This window comes from Narcine bancroftii, chromosome 6, assembly GCF_036971445.1.
Source record: "Narcine bancroftii isolate sNarBan1 chromosome 6, sNarBan1.hap1, whole genome shotgun sequence".
Classification (NCBI taxonomy): Eukaryota; Metazoa; Chordata; class Chondrichthyes; order Torpediniformes; family Narcinidae; genus Narcine; species Narcine bancroftii.
The window spans coordinates 61,668,180-61,684,290 of NC_091474.1; the positions used below are offsets into that span (position 1 = coordinate 61,668,180).

The window sequence follows — 16,111 nt, forward strand, 5'->3', positions numbered from 1 at the left end:
TGCAAAAATTCAGTTTATCGGAGAAGTATATTAATTGGATTAAAGCATTATATAAGGGACTGTTAGCGAAAGTGACAGTTAATGGACATGTATCAAAGCAATTTAACTTAAGCAGGTCAACGCGGCAGGGATGCCCACTCTCACCTTTATTGTTTGCGTTAGCTATAGAACCACTAGCAGAATTGATAAGAATAGATAATAATATAAAAGGAATAAAAATAAAAGACAAGGAATATAAAATCAGTCTATTTGCGGATGATGTTATAGTGTACTTAACAGAACCAGAACTATCAATATAAGACTGATATAAGAAATTGAAGGAATATGGAGAAGTGTCGGGTTACAAGATAAACGTAAATAAAAGTGAGGCAATGCCTATGAATAAGGCGGATTTCTCAAAATTTAAGAAGGAATCTCCATTTAGATGGCAAATGCAGGCAATAAGATACCAAGGTGTACAAATAAACAAAAATCTCGGCCAACTATATAAACTCAATTATTATCCACGAATGAAAAAATTACAGGACGATTTAGAGCATTGGAAAGATTTACCACTAACACTAATAGGAAGGATAAACTGTATTAAAATGAACATTTTTCCAAGGATATTATACTTATTTCAGGCATTGCCAATACAACTGACAGAAAAATTCTTCAAGGAGTTAAAGAAAATAATAAGGAAATTTTTATGGAGAGGAGGGAAACCGAGGATAGCACTAGATAAATTAACAGAATGGTATAAACAAGGAGGCTTACAATTGCCAAACTTTAAAAATTATTATAGAGGCGCACAATTAAGATACCTATCAGATTTTTATCAAACAAGGGAAAAACCAGACTGGACGAGATTAGAATTAGATAAAATAGGGGAAAAGATGGGATGAAAAATTGGTACAACATAGAAGTTCTCCAGTATTACATCATCTCCTCAATATTTGGAAGAAGATTCATGTAGAAAGAAATAAAACAAATTATCAATTACCAAAACTAATATTGATGCAAAACAAGTTACTCCCTTTTACAATAGATAACCTTTCCTTTAGAGAATGGGAAAAAAAGGGATTAAAAGAATAGAAAATTGTTTTTCAGGAAATAGATTCTTATCCTTTGAACAAATGAAAGATAAGTACAATATAACTGGAGATACAGCGCTGGCATATTACCAATTGAGATCCTACTTGAAGGATAAATTAGGAAGCAGTTTGAGTTTGCCAGAGGCAAGTAACCTTGAATATGTGATTACAGATACAATAATAATCAAAAGATTTATAATAAATATGTATATTAAACTGCAAGAAAAGGAGAATGAGGAAACAAATGGTAAAACTAAGCAAAAATGGGAACAAGATTTAAATATAAAGATAAAAAAGGAAACATGGGAGAAATTATGTTCTGGAACGATGAGAAATACAATAAATACGAGGCTACGTATGATACAATATAACTGGATACACAGACTATACATTACACCTCAAAAGTTAAATAAATGGGACCCAACAGTATCTGATAGATGTTTTCGATGTAAAAAAGAAATGGGAACAACAATTCATGCAATCTGGACATGTGAGAAAGTAGAAAAATTTTGGGAGGATCTCAACCAGATATTAAATAAAATAACAGAAAACAATATACCAAAGAATCCAGAGATCTTTCTCCTAAGTAACATAAAAAACAAAGAATTTGGAATTGATTTGGAGGAAGCACAAAAAAGATTTGTTAAGATAGCTCTAGCAGTAGCAAAAAAATGTATTATGTCAACCTGGAAATTGGAAGATAATTTGAAAATACAACAATGGTATATAGAAATGAATAAATGTATTCCATTGGAAAAAATAACATATAGTTTAAGAAATAATATTGAAATATTTGAACAAATATGGGAGCCTTACATTAAATACAATAGCGAAAACCTACCGGGGACAATCATTACCTAAGTTGATGGAAGGAGAAGGAAAGAAAAGAATGGACTCAGTAGAATTTCTGCTGTTTTTTTTTGTTGAGTGACAACATTGTCTGACTGGTTTAATGTATCCTAGATTGTATACCTTAAATGGATGGGAGGGGGGGTGGGTTGGGAGGAGGGAGGGGAGGAGGGAGGGGGGGGGAGAAAATGTCACTGTATATGTGTGAAAAGGAAAAAGTGTGTATCATGGCTAATGTGATTTATGGTGTGAAAAATAAAAAATTTTTAAAAAAAAGAAGGTCAAAGCGGTCTGGCACGTCGCTAAGTCACACACTGTAAAAGGTTACAAGAATTCGCTGATATGATAAACTTTTCCACCAATTCATACTAACAGCGGCATGCATCATGCACCCACTCTTCACACTGATAGCAGGCAAGTCAAAAGACTTTACTTGGGATGATGACTCTTTGAGGGCATTCCAGAATGCCAAAGACACACTGGCCAACGCCACCCTCCTGATCCACCCCAGACAGGAGGCACCTAACACTCTGACAGTTGACACCTCCAACACAGCCTTGGGATGATGTGCTGCAACTGCTCATTGAAGGCCAGTGGCAACCCCTGGCCTCTTTCAGCAGGCACTTCTCCCCCTCCAGAAGTCAAATAGAGCGCTTTTGACCAAGAGTTATTGGTGCTGTACCTGGTGGTAAGACATTTCCGTTACTTTTTGGAGGGTCAGCAATTCTTCATTGATCACAAGCTGCTGAACGTGGTCAGCCTGACAACAGAAATACTTGCTCTACGTGTCCGAATTCCATGGACACATAGCACATTGTGGTGAAAAGCAATGTGGTAGCCGACGCTCTGTCACGCCCTGCAATTGAGTCAGTCCACGCCCTGTCCCAGGGGGTGAACTACATGGCCCTGACCAAAGCGCAGCAGCAGGACCGTGAGATCCCAACGAATAGGACAGTTATCTCTGGTCTCAGGGTAGAAGACGCCCCTGTTGGCCCAGATAACCCAACACTACAGGCAGCCCCCATCCCATCATTCCAGCTGCAATGGAGGCACCAGATTTTCGACACCATCCACAACCTGGCATATCCTGCAATCCGAGCCATGGCCAAAATGTTGGCTAGCAGGTTTCACTGGCACAGCCTCTGTAAGCAGATCAGCCAGTGGGCCAAAACCAGCAAGAACTGCCAGTCCTCCAAAGTGCAGGTTCACAGGAGAGTACCCACAGACTTTTGAACCAGCATGCCACAGGTTCAGCCATGTACACATTGATGTAGTAGGGGTGTTATCAGTTACCCATGGGGCAAGATATCTCTTCACTATGGTTGACTGCTCCATGAGGTGGTCCTTCTGGCTGATATCACCAAAGAAACCTGCACCAGGGCACTCATCGACACATGGGTGTCCGGATTCAGGGTCCCAGAGCACCTAACCTCAGATAGGTGGGCACAATTCATCTTTGGATTCTGGACAGCACTGGCTAACTTCCTGGGGACGCAGATCCAATAACACCTCAGCGTATCACCCTCAGGCCAATGAGTTGGTGGGATGCTTTCATAGGCTCCTCAAACTCAAGGGTCCCAACTGGGTGGACGAACTGTCTTAGGCCCCATTGGGGATTTGTACAGCGCTGAAGGAGGACTTCAATGCCTCAGTGGTGGAGATGGTCTATGGCGCGCCATTAATCATTCCCAGGGATTTCCTAGCCCCCGATAAACGTCCAGAAAACCCCACGGCAACCCTTGAGAATGTGGCAAAAACTGGGGTCCCTGGTCCCAAAGCAACCCCCACATGACCAGCCCAAACATAATGTCCCAAGGGACTTAAAGACTTGTAAATATGTATTTGTGAGAAGGGGCGCACACCAGTTGCCCCTACAATGACCCTTAGAGGGGCCCCTACTGGGTCATCAGGGACAACGACTCCACCTTTGTCCTCGGCATTGGCGGTAAGGAGGAGACATACTATTGTGAGAGATAATAGAATATAGGAAGTAAAGCGAGTATGAATGAAATAAGGAATACTTAGACTAGAGGAAGTTAAGTAAGTGCTGAGTAGGGATGAATTGCAAGTATAATAGAATAAGGGTCTTATAGTGATAAGACAGAATTAGCAAGTTCTGCATATAGAATTAGTAAGTCCTGGGGGTTGAGATGTGTGAATAAGGACAAAGGCAGATTCATGAATAAGGACAATGACATGATAGGACTCAGACAGGATACCCCATGGTCTTTCAAGTTTACGGAAACTGCACGTAGACAGACAGAATTACCAAATGCCAAACCAATCCAGGAGGCAGAAGAATGTTAGGGGGGGAGGGTACCTCTACACTGAAATGAACTGTATAAAAGTTGGGTGAGCCCCAGTATGTGTGTGTATTTCCACCCAACTTTGCACTGTTGTACAATAAATGTTCTTAATTTTTGCGAAGGTACTTCTGTTTCTCACACTGTCGACCACCTGAAACTGATCTGGACTATAATAAGCTGCTCTCCACTCCTCCACCCGTGACGCAGGGGCAGACCGCCCAAGGCAACGGACAATGGCCGATCGACGAATCTGGGGGGGGGGGGGGGGGGGGGGGTAGCAACTTGCGCACGGGGACACGGACCGGCCTAAAAATGGCTGCTGAATGCAGTGACCTCCTGCACAGCGGGAAGATGGAGAACCGTGGGACAAATACTGGCCAATCTCAGGCCAGCACACTAACGACGCGAGCTCTGACGTCAAAGCCCACATAAGACGGCCAGAGTCTCGTTTTCTAAGACGTGTGCGTCCTTTTCCAGGCTTGCGTAGACCGGGCGCGACAACAGCTTTTTCCCTCCTGTCGTGATAGGGTACAAGTGACACTTCTGACCACTAGAGGGAGTCCGAAACTAGTTTGTTGCCGCTCCTTTAGCTTCAAGGTGGATATCTCCTTAAGGTTGTGTGGAGCTAATATAGTCGTTTTAAAAGCTCCCGTCTCTTTATGACAATAAAAGGAACATCACTTATCTCCCACTTGAGCTGCTCGCCCCGCTGAGTTCTTCCAGCGAACCACTCTCGAAAGTAAAATATTGCACTTCTGCAATGAAAGGGGACGAAGAAATGGGGATTAGTAGCAAAGACACACCCGGCTGCAGGAGCGCAGCAGGTCACGGCCTCTGCCGAGGTCCTCCAGCATTTTTGTGTTTGTCTTTCCCTCTCCTCAGAAATTTTAAGGATTGTTCAGGGGGATTTGGTGTTGAGCTGAGCCCCAGGAATGATAATGGCACATCATACAAAGGAGATACATTAGAACATTTAGTTACAACTGGAAAGCTGGAAGGAAAAAGAAGCCGAGGCAGACATGGATTGACATCATAGTTAGAAACGGGAGGACAACTACAATTCGGAGGGTCAGTGTGATGAAGGGAGGGACATGATATGATGGCCCTCGCCGAATGGCCAACGCACCTGAACCAACCATGGGGGGGAGCTGCTTTACTGTCGTTACACCATGACTGGAAGCCAGGCTCCGCCTGCCTGCCTACTCTGAGGGAGGCTCCAGTGACGGGAGGGCCACGCATTCTCTTGCATCAGTGCGACCAGGGAAGGTTCTGGTCACGTGGCTCCATGCGCCAGGAGTTGCGAAGAGAATGACTGACCGGACGCCTGCCGGAGTAGGGCGCCACGTGACGGCACGCGAGGCCGGAGCGTGCTGCTGGTGCCCGTGACCCGCCAGGGCAGGGGGTTGTGCGGGGCCTGGCGCCCACGGAGTAGTGCACGCGCACAGCTCGAGGGCGAAAGCCGGAGCCAGAAGCGTCGCCGGCGAGAAGAAAGGCGGCGGAGGGTTCCTTCCCCCCTCACCTCCCCTTCCCCATCCCCTCCCCCTTCCTTCCCCCCCCACCTCCCCTTCCCCATCCCCTCCCCCTTCCTTTCCCCCCCCACCTCCCCTTCCCCATCCCCTCCCCCTTCCTTTCCCCCCCCACCTCCCCTTCCCCATCCCCTCCCCCTTCCTTTCCCCCCCCACCTCCCCTTCCCCATCCCCTCCCCCTTCCTTTCCCCCCCCACCTCCCCTTCCCCATCCCCTCCCCCTTCCTTCCCCTCCCCCTTCCTTCCCCCCCCACCTCCCCTTCCCCATCCCCTCCCCCTTCCTTTCCCCCTTCCCTTCCCCCTTCCCTCCCCCCTCCCCCTCCCCCTCTTCCCCATCCCCTCCCCCCACCCCCTTCCCCCCACCCCCTTCCCCCCCATCCCCTCCCCCCACCCCCTTCCCCCCACCCCCTTCCCCCCCATCCCCTTCCCCTCATCCCAATCAAGCCGTTCCCGTCCCCTCTTCTCCTTCCTCTCTTCCCCCCCTCACTTCGCGGACATGGCCAGCGAAAGGACCCTTGCGCCCGGAGCCTGGCCGCCGCCCGCCGACCAGGACCAAAGCTGCGGCCTGTGCGGCAAGATGGAGAAACTGCTGCTCTGCGGGCGGTGCAAGAAGTCGTTCTACTGCAGCAAGGAGCACCAGAAGCAGGACTGGAAGAAGCACAAGCAGACGTGCAAAGAGGCGGCGGGCCGAGCGGCGGACGTGGGTGACAATGGCAGCCGACCGCACCCTGTCAATGGGCAGCCGAGCCTCGGCCAGGACAACGCGGACACGGCGGGCCACCCGCTCTCCGGGACCGGCATCAGATGCCGGAGTCACAGGGGGCCGCACGGCCTAAGCGGTGGCTCCCAGCAGCTGGTGGCGGAGTACATGGTGTCGTGCATGAACAAGCACGGCATCTGCGTGGTGGACAGCTTCTTGGGCGAGGAGGCGGGCGACGGCGTGCTGCGGGAGGTGAGGGAGTTGCATCGTAGCGGCCGCTTCACTGACGGCCAGGTGGTCAACCAGAAAGGGGACTCTTCCAGGGACATTCGTGGCGACCAGATCACCTGGATAGACGGCAAGGAGCCGGGCTGTGCACAGATCGGGATCCTAATGAACAACATGGACGATCTGATCAGGCATTGCAACGGGAAACTGGGCAACTATAATATTAATGGCAGGACGAAAGTGAGTACACCGGCATTGTTCGGATGTACATGATCCGTAAAGTTTACATTTTTAGTGCAATGAAACGGTTAACGATATCTTCAAGTCCGCAATGTTGTCTTCATTTATGATTTTTCTCAATCCCTTTAAACTTTTTTAATGGACCCTTCTGTATAAATTTTGTCGCAAAGACTGAGCAAAGTGATTATTTTTAGACCACTTTTTGTGGCTGGATTAATCCTGAAGTGCATTTTAAGTGTTGCTCTTGCAAACATGTTATGCACCCCCAAAACAATGTTATGCAAGCTATGTAATTTAATCCATTTTGAGTCCTCGTAATCTAAATATCACAACAATATAGGTTCCAAGGTATTGTTATGTTTTGTTTATGTTATGTTATGTTTTTAAGTTGTTCCTATGCTAATTATTTCCAAGCTGCTCAGGAGTAACTGATCGAAAACAGAAAAAAATGGAATGACAACAGAGGATTGGGGAACAATTCTAGGAACTAGATTGGAAAGAAAACATCAAACTTATTTCAAGATTTGTGATTGGGAAGACTGGCTTTTCCTGCTATCTTCCTGAAGGCTGCAACTTTCTTGGCCACTTTTTCTGCATTATTGCCTTATTGGTGATGTACAATGCTTCCGTGCTTAATGTTGCCCCTTTCTGCTTCTCGATACCTGGTTCCCATGAGCCAGTCTGCTGCTGCCTGTGTGAGTCCTTGGACCGCAAGTCACCTGCAGCTTGTGTGGATCCTTCAGCTGTTGAGCCCCTTGCTTGATTGTGTTGTGGTCACTGTCCTGTCAGGTCATCTCCTCTCCCTTTCATTGGGGAGTGTTCTTCCCGTTTCTGGGGCCCTGCACCAGTTGGCAGGTTTTGTAAACCTCTGAGTCACCTCTCATCCTTCTTCGCTCAAAAAAAAGCCCAAGCTCTGTTTCATAAGACACATTCTCCAATCCAGGTGTCATGCTGGCAACTCTTCTCTGCATCCTTTCCAAAGCTTCCACATCCTTCCTGCAATGAGATGACCAGAAATGAACACAATATTCCAAGTGTGGTTTAAACAGTTTTTTTATAGAGCTGCAACATTACCTCATGACTCTTGAACTCAATCTCCTGACTAATGAAGTACAGCATACCATGAACCTTCTTAGCTATCCTATCAACCTGTGCGGCAACCTTGAGAGATCTATGAATTTGGACTCCAAGGCCTCTGTTCTTCTTCATTGTTATTAAACTTGGCATTAACTATGTACCATGTTCTAATTTAACCTTCAAAAATACATCACTTCAGATGGATAGAACTCCATTTGCCACTTCTTCCCCCAAACTCTACATCATGTCCTGTTGTAACCCACAACTTTTACACTTTCTGCAACACCGACAACCTTGGTGTCATCTGCAAACTTACTGACCTGTCCCTTCCACTTCTTCATTCAAGTCATCAGATCCCTGCAGAACTCCACTAGTCTACTACAGGTACATATTATTTAATCCAAAATTCTGAAAACCGAAAACAGAACATTTTTTCTATGGATGTCGTCTGCACACCAAAGCTCAAGTTTGGCGCCAAACATGGCCCATGGTCAACTCATGGTTGAATATTCCGTGTCAGTCCGTGTTGGTAATTAGTGGAACCCTATGGAATTTTGTAGGTGCCAATGTTTCTCAACAGTCCAGTGCCTCCGATTTGCCATATACAGAGGCTAGATTCGTCGTGGGTGCCTGGAAGCTCCTCCCCCTGGTCCAGCATTGCTGCAAGCAACTCCCTACCCCCCAGGCACTAGGTCCAGCATCTGAATCGGGAGCTCAGATGGGCGGTAGGTTGCGGTGAGGAACTGCGGTTGGGAGTCTGGATGGGCAGGCAACCAGGGCGTCAAGTGTTTGGATAGGTGGGCAGCCAGGACTTTGGAGGCGAGGATCTGTAGCTGGGAGCTCCAGTGGGCGGATGGTCCTCTGAAGGGGCGCCGGGAGCTCCAGTAGGCTGGCAGCTGGGGCATTGGGAGATACCTTTTGGCAGACCGCTGGGGTGAGGGTCTGCTGTCAGGGCATCGAAAGCTCGGGGCATTGGGAGGTACTTTTTGGCAGATTGCTGGGGTGAGGGTCGCCTGTCAGGGCGTCGCTGGCTCAGATGGCCATCATAAGCACCCCTCTTCAGCACTGCTGCAAACCCCCCCCCCCAGTCCATAAACCCTTCTAGTTGGAGTGTGTCTTTGTTTTGCACAAATCTGAAATCAGCGCAATAACTTAATGTATCCACACAGCCAGGGTTCCATGAATCCCATGCCTCATGACTTTCGGAATGAGTCTATCACGTTGGACCTTGTCAAATGCCTTATTGAAATCCATATACACATCTTCTGCCTGACCTTCATCAGTTTCTTTTATCACTTCCTCAAAAAATGCAGTTGTGCTCGTGAGGCATGACTTGTCCCTCACAAACCTGTATTGATTAATTCTTAGAAGATTGTTTTTTTCTTTTGTTCTTCATATATGCATAGAACGCCTTGGGGTTTCCTTAATTTTGTTTGCCAAGGCCTTCTCATGTCCCCTCTAACTCTCTTAAGTTCCTTCCTGGCTACCATAAAATTCTCATAAGCCCTTCCTGGATTTTGTTTCTGAAACCTTGTGTATGCTTCCATCTTCTACTTAACTAGCTGTCTCACCTCTTTTGTCAACCACATTTTCCTTATTCTACTATCAGGGAGTTGTGGTCAGTATCACCATAATGTTCCCCTCTGAGAGGTCTGTCACCTTTCCCAGTACTAAATCCAGTATGATCTCTCTAATTGGCTTATCCACATACTGTGCCAGGAATCCTTCTTGGACAAACCTGCCAAAAGCAAATTCTTTGGGCAGCATGGTGAGCACAGGAGTTATTGCAACGCTATTATAGAACCAGTGGCCTGGGTTCAAATCTGGTGCTGTCTGTAAGGAGTTATCTATGTCTATGTGGGTTTCCTGTGGGTGCTCTGGTTTCTTCCCAATCTTCAAAAACATATGGGGATTGTAGGATATTGGTGCTTTTTGGGGGGGGCTCATGGGCCACAAGGGCCTGTTACTCTGCTGCTTGTCTTAAAAAAAATCTATCCCTCTGGCTGTATGGAGATGCCAGTCAATATGGTGGAAGTCAGAAACAGGAAGGGAACTATCACTCTATTAGGAGTGCTGTAGTCTATAGGCCCCCAAATAGACATTGGGGCACCAGTGAGCAGATAAGTTGCCAGATTTTGGAATGGTGCAAAAATAACAAGGTTGTTGTTATGGGAGACTTTCATAGGAAATTGTGAGGTGATGTTTTTAATGCAGAGTTGTGGGTGTATGGAACAAGCTACTGGAGAAGGTAGCAGAGAGGGGTACTATTGCAATGTTTAAGAAGCATTTGGACAGATACATGGATTGATTGGTTCAGGGGGAGAAAGGCCAAGCTGAGACCAAGTTGAATGATATTGTTTAGAGATGGGAAGTACCAGAAAGGTTCTTGCATTTGAAGTGAATGTGACGATGGATAAATATTATTCTCCTTGATTTATTACCTGCTTTCTGATTTGAAATAAATTACATGCACAAACATTTTCATGGTATATTTGAGAAATTGTTTGGAAAAAGTCTTGAACTAGTGAATGAAATCAGGAAATGCTAGAAAGGCATAACCCTCTTCATTCACTGATAAAGATGTCTGATCAATCTGAAATAATTTTTCCTTCAGGTATATGATGCATGGCCTATTGAATACTCCTTGCATTTTCAGTTTTTAATTTTAGATTTCCCTCATCTGCCTTGTTTCTTCTTTCTTCTTTGGCTTGGCTTCGCGGACGAAGATTTATGGAGGGGGTAAAAGTCCACGTCAGCTGCAGGCTCGTTTGTGACTGACAAGTCCGATGCGGGACAGGCAGACACAGTTGCAGCGGCTGCAGGGGAAAAATGGTTGGTTGGGGTTGGGTGTTGGGTTTTTCCTCCTTTGCCTTTTGTCAGTGAGGTGGGCTCTGCGGTCTTCTTCAAAGGAGGTTGCTGCCCGCCAAACTGTGAGGCGCCAAGATGCACGGTTTGAGGCGATATCAGCCCACTGGCGGTGGTCAATGTGGCAGGCACCAAGAGATTTCTTTAGGCAGTCCTTGTACCTTTTCTTTGGTGCACCTCTGTCACGGTGGCCAGTGGAGAGCTCGCCATATAACACGATCTTGGGAAGGCGATGGTCCTCCATTCTGGAGACGTGACCCACCCAGCGCAGCTGGATCTTCAGCAGCGTGGACTCGCCTGTGGTCAGATTAAATATTGATTTAATTTTCCAATAGATATAACAAATGGTGCATCAGAAGTTTATACTACTCAATGTACAATGCCGACATGAATTTCCAGTTTCTCTTGTATTTGAGTAGTAAAGGTTTGGTGCGTCCCAGTTAAGATACATGATAGTGTCTGCAGCCATACTTTGAGGGTGACCAGTCAAGAGATTGTTGTAAGTAGTCTTTTTTTTTAGTTTCGAACATAGAAATCTACTTAAAAAAAACCTATAGCTGATAGCAAGGAATGCATAAAGGACGTATCTATGATTGATTAGTCATGTCTTTCCTTCCACAACCCCCAACCCCTCCCCCCCCATGATTTATTAGACAGCCTCCAAGCAATTTTGTGCAACAAATGATGTACTGTTCTGGTTTACAGTACCAACATTCAAAGATAAAAGTTATTCTTTGTAATAGTCAATCTCTTTACTAAAGGCTTCAAATTACAAAATTATCCTTTGAGCTGTGTCTGTAACAGTTAATAAATCTAATTTTTTGATTTGTACACAAGCTGCAACACACTGATTAGTTTAACCAACTTCTAAATGTTTGCAGATACAGTAAATGAGCTTGCTTGTGCTCAAGAGCAAAATTTGGAGTTGAACTTAGAGTTACAAAGTTCCTGTGGGTTCTTTTTCTCCTTTTAAATATCTGCTCTTGGTTGCTAAAAATTGTCATAGGTATTCTAGAATTTCCATCATGTTGGCAAAATCAAAACTATTCAGTTTTTGCCAGATCTTCACAATTGAAGCCTCTTTTCCACCTTTTTCCTAGCTCCTCATTGAGGGTGAACACAACCGTATACAGCTTTGAGCCAGAACTGAAGCCTCACATTTTCATCAAATTCATCAATCATTTTTCAGAGTGGAGGACAAAAGAAAAAACAAAGTTACCCTCAGAAAATCATGCTTAAAATCTTAGAAGCAAAGAAATTTACAGGACAGAAGGGGTCATTCATTTCATCTTTGTTGCACATATTGCAATCCAAGTACATTCTTAATACCCCTACCAATCAATCCTACTGCATCAAATAAGCAGGTACATTAGTAGTTTAAAAAATCTGGATGCCAGAAATCTGGTCCACCTGAGAATCTGAACTTTTCAAAAACTCTCAAACTTTGAAAATTTAGTGGACTTTTGTGAGCGTGCGTGCTTACGCACCGCAGATGCACAACAGCAATAAGCAACGATGCTTGTTGACTTTATTTTTCTTTAAAAGTTTTGATAAATGAAGCATTCTGTATTTGCTAATGAATAAACTATCAAAATTTACCTGTTCCAAAATTGCTACTCCTCTAGCTTTAGAGTTAAAAGAAGATGCAATCACATGACCAACCCAATCCCGCTTCAATTTCAAATGTTCTTTCTCAATCAAATTAGTCTCTTGTAAAAACGGAATATCCACCTTCATCTAGTTAATGTAATCCAATATTTGTTTCTGTTTTATTGGATGATTAAGTCCCTTAACATTAAATGTCGCAAAATTCAAATTATTCATTATTCCCTTTGGAGTGGCATCCAACACAGCCAACCTTTACACTAAACAAAAGCTCCTAAAGAAAAAAAAACACTTAAAACTACTAATGTAAAAATAAAACTTAAAAAATACAAAAAAAAACCCCAAACTCTACAACTCAACAAAAAAAAGTGGGGGGTGGGGGGGGGGGAACTGCAAAAGCAGAACCCTCTTGATTGACCGGGTGGCAGCGGCAGATGACTTTGAATTCAGCAGGGTCATCTACCTTCTCCCTCCACCCCCCCACCCCCGACTAGATCTCCAAAAAGAATGTAGTCAATCATCCTGTAGTCCAGATTGAGTTTGAATATCTTCTTCCACTTCAATCAGTTGTGCAATTTCCAACTGTTTCATCCCATTCCTATTGCGATTTTTGGTATTGACTATGTTCACTGAAGGTTTCATTGACAGGTGCTGGCTCAACTTGCAGTGTGGCAAAGAATTAGCAAAAGTTGATGCATCCTGAGCCTTCTCAAAAAATTGAGATTGATATTGCCCATAAAACACTTTCAATACTGCCAGATCTCTAAATGCAAATTTATATCCTTTCTTCCACAATGTTGCCTTAGCCACATTAAACTCCTTATGTCCTGAATAACTTCCTGACTTAAATCCGCATAAAAGGAAACCCTTCCACCCTGAACCATTATTAGGTTCTGAGCAACACAGGCTTTCTGTACTGCAAGACGTAAAATCATCTCTCGGTCCTGCTATCTTAGTCACCTTATTAAAACCGCTCTCGGAGGTTGTCGCGGAGAAGGTTTCCTTCTTAATGCTCGATGAGCTCTATCCAATTCCAAACCATCTGGAAATGATTCAATCCCCAATATTTCTGGAATCCATTTATGAAAAAGTTTGGTAGGATCTGATCCTTCAATATCATCCGGAAGCCCAACTACTTTAACATTATTTCATTGGCTTTCATTTTCCAGTGAATCAATTTTCTGCAAAAAAAAAACCATTCTTCTGAGTTTCCCACCCTGTAAATGAATCTTCAATCTTCTTAAACTTGTCTTGTACTTCATCAACTGCTGTCAAGCACTTATTAAGATCTATTTGCATAGATGCAGTTTCTCCATATATATCAGTCATTTGTCCTTTTACTTCAGCAAATTGTTCATCTATATTATGGAAACTAGTAGTCGTATAAGCCATAATATTTTCATTTTGCTTTGCTTTGATAACTCCTCAAACATAGTATCTACATCAGGTCCAGGTGAGGGGCTCATTAAAACAGGTGAAGTAACAGATTTAAAAAGAGAAGCCATTTTTGTAGTTCTGGGCCTACCTTCATTGCTTCTGCAGCTACCAATAAAAGTTCCTGTTCTTCTTCATCCAAGAATTCCACATGTTCTTCTTCTTCCTCTTCGGGCACTAAAATTTCTTCCCTGGTGGCCTGGCTATGGGTTTGAACCCCACTCCACAGCCCGGAACCAGTCCAGGACTTCGCACGCATGAGGCCGTGCGCATGCCCACTGCACCCGTTGCGCTCTCCTACCAACTCTATAAGAGAATAACATGAAAGAAAAACGAGGCTTTTACCCCAGGGGGTTGTGGGGCCCTCGCTGAGAATGGCTGTTCTAAAATACAGTGGTTGCATTAAGCAACTGAAATATTTTTTTAAAAGGAAAACTAGTGTATTGTGAATTTTTTAAGAGTAATTTTATTCCAAAAATATACCTCAATACAACAGATTTATGGTCCTAACTATGAAATCACTGAGCTAGTGTTTTTGTCACTGATCTAATGTCGTACTGATTTCTTTGTCTTTTGTACTGTATTGGAGTGGAATTTCAATGCTTTTGATTGAAGTCATTCCAGGTGTGTGTGTATGTTGGGTAGATGTTTCAGACACAGTTATGTTGTTGGAAAATAATTTGAGAATATACAATATTTTACATTTGAGTAACTTCCTGAGGAAACAAAATATAATCTTCCATTGTGTATGACTGAAGACAATACAAGTTTATAATTTATTCACACTGATTTTAAAAGTTAAATCTATGTAATTTCATGCACAGTCGTTTACCATAAGTTGAAGACCAAAATGTTGGTCTTGTATGACATATTTGTGTTTATTATGAAGAGAATAGTTCTTTGATGTAATGGTTGCAATAAAACTGCAGGTATTAGTCTCTAATAATATTATTCAAAATTATTTAATTTCCAGGAATATAAATCTTGGTAGGTTGGATTTTACAGTGATTAACCTGAAAGTTCATCTTTTCGTGTTAGGGAACTCGGATCAGTTGGATTGAATTGTGAGAAATGAATGATAATTTTATGCAAAAATACTAATTTAGCAGATTAAACAGATTTGGTAAACATCTGATGCATAGTGTATCTTTCCCATTTATTGTCAATTTTCTGTATATCTGACATCAAAAGAATTTAGTACTAAACGGTTAAAGTCAGCCCGTGCTGTCAATAAATGATATAGCAGAGAATTGCAGAACCAATTAAACATTTATTCAACATGGTAACACTAGCAGGAGTAAGGGAACACAAGGAAAAGCTCAGTGACTCTTTCCTGGTACTGAGTCCTTACTCAAAGAACAGTATTTAGTTGCTGATTTATATAATCATTTGGACAGATGCCTAAGTGCAGCTTTGTAAGTTCTCACTAATTGGAAACAGCTTTACACGGTTTACACGGTCCGTAGTAGTTCCCTTGATCAGCCAACCAGTGATTCACAAAGATTTTCTGTTACTCTTATTTCTAATCTTTCACTCCCATCCTGTTATAGTTAACGACATCTCTGCAGCTCGTCCTCCCATCCTGCCCTGAGTTACAACTCAGTTATTGGATAGCACTCCCTACGAAACATTATCTCTTTGTTCGCTCACTTCTTCAGCAACAGCTCCATAATCCTTTGCATTCTTCGTTAGCCTACTTTCTACAGTAAAAGCCCCACAATCCTATACATTGCCCATTACACACCCTCCTTTTATCATTTCATGATAACCATGAAGAGGACTGTGGATGACACTTGGACAGCATAAAAACAGTAAACCTACAAGGATTGCGAGGAGTATAATACAACCTTTTTTCCATCCAGTGCCAAAGCATTGTGCAAAGGGGTAGGTGTAATAGTCATGCATTTTGCACCAATTTCTCTTAAGTCAGCAGTGTTGACCTATAATTTTATGGGTCTCCCCATGATCAACCAGAATAACGTCAAGGTCCGTTCAGTTCTGGATCATCACAGTGTGGATGGTAGCTATCTCCACTGACAGTTGAGAAACTGCTTCCCCAGCTTCTTGGAGCCCCTTAGCTGTCTCATTAGTCAATAGTGCCAACACTGAGATAGCAAAGCAGCTCTTTGGATGCCTTTCATGTACCATAAATGGAGAGCAAAATCATAAAAACCTGCTCTGAGATACCTCTCTTTGTCCTGAATCCAGT

At 43.8% G+C, this 16,111-nt stretch overlaps 2 protein-coding genes across 11 annotated transcripts in view; one reads left to right on the plus strand and one right to left on the minus strand.

Annotated features, from left to right (window-relative positions):
- tsnax (translin-associated factor X) overlaps nt 1-5,518 on the minus strand; it is a 53,362-nt gene extending 47,844 nt beyond the window's left edge. Inside the window, exons 1-2 of one of the 3 annotated variants that reach the window (XM_069885064.1) lie at nt 5,355-5,518; nt 4,914-4,983 (exon numbers count right to left, since the gene is read on the minus strand). In XM_069885064.1, coding sequence (XP_069741165.1) covers nt 4,914-4,983; nt 5,355-5,467 — 183 coding nt within the window. In that variant the 5' untranslated portion in view covers nt 5,468-5,518. The remainder of the gene's footprint in view (nt 1-4,913; nt 4,984-5,354) is intronic. The other 2 variants (XM_069885065.1, XM_069885068.1) reach the window with 2 other exon arrangements.
- Nucleotides 5,519-6,172: 654 nt separating this feature from the next.
- egln1a (egl-9 family hypoxia-inducible factor 1a) overlaps nt 6,173-16,111 on the plus strand; it is a 124,397-nt gene continuing 114,458 nt past the window's right edge. For all 8 annotated transcript variants that reach the window (XR_011340102.1, XR_011340104.1, XR_011340103.1 and 5 more), the window contains exon 1: nt 6,173-6,921. Coding sequence is in view for 5 of the 8 variants with exons in the window: in XM_069885059.1 (XP_069741160.1) it covers nt 6,250-6,921 (672 nt within the window). In the remaining 3 variants the exon portion in view is untranslated. The remainder of the gene's footprint in view (nt 6,922-16,111) is intronic.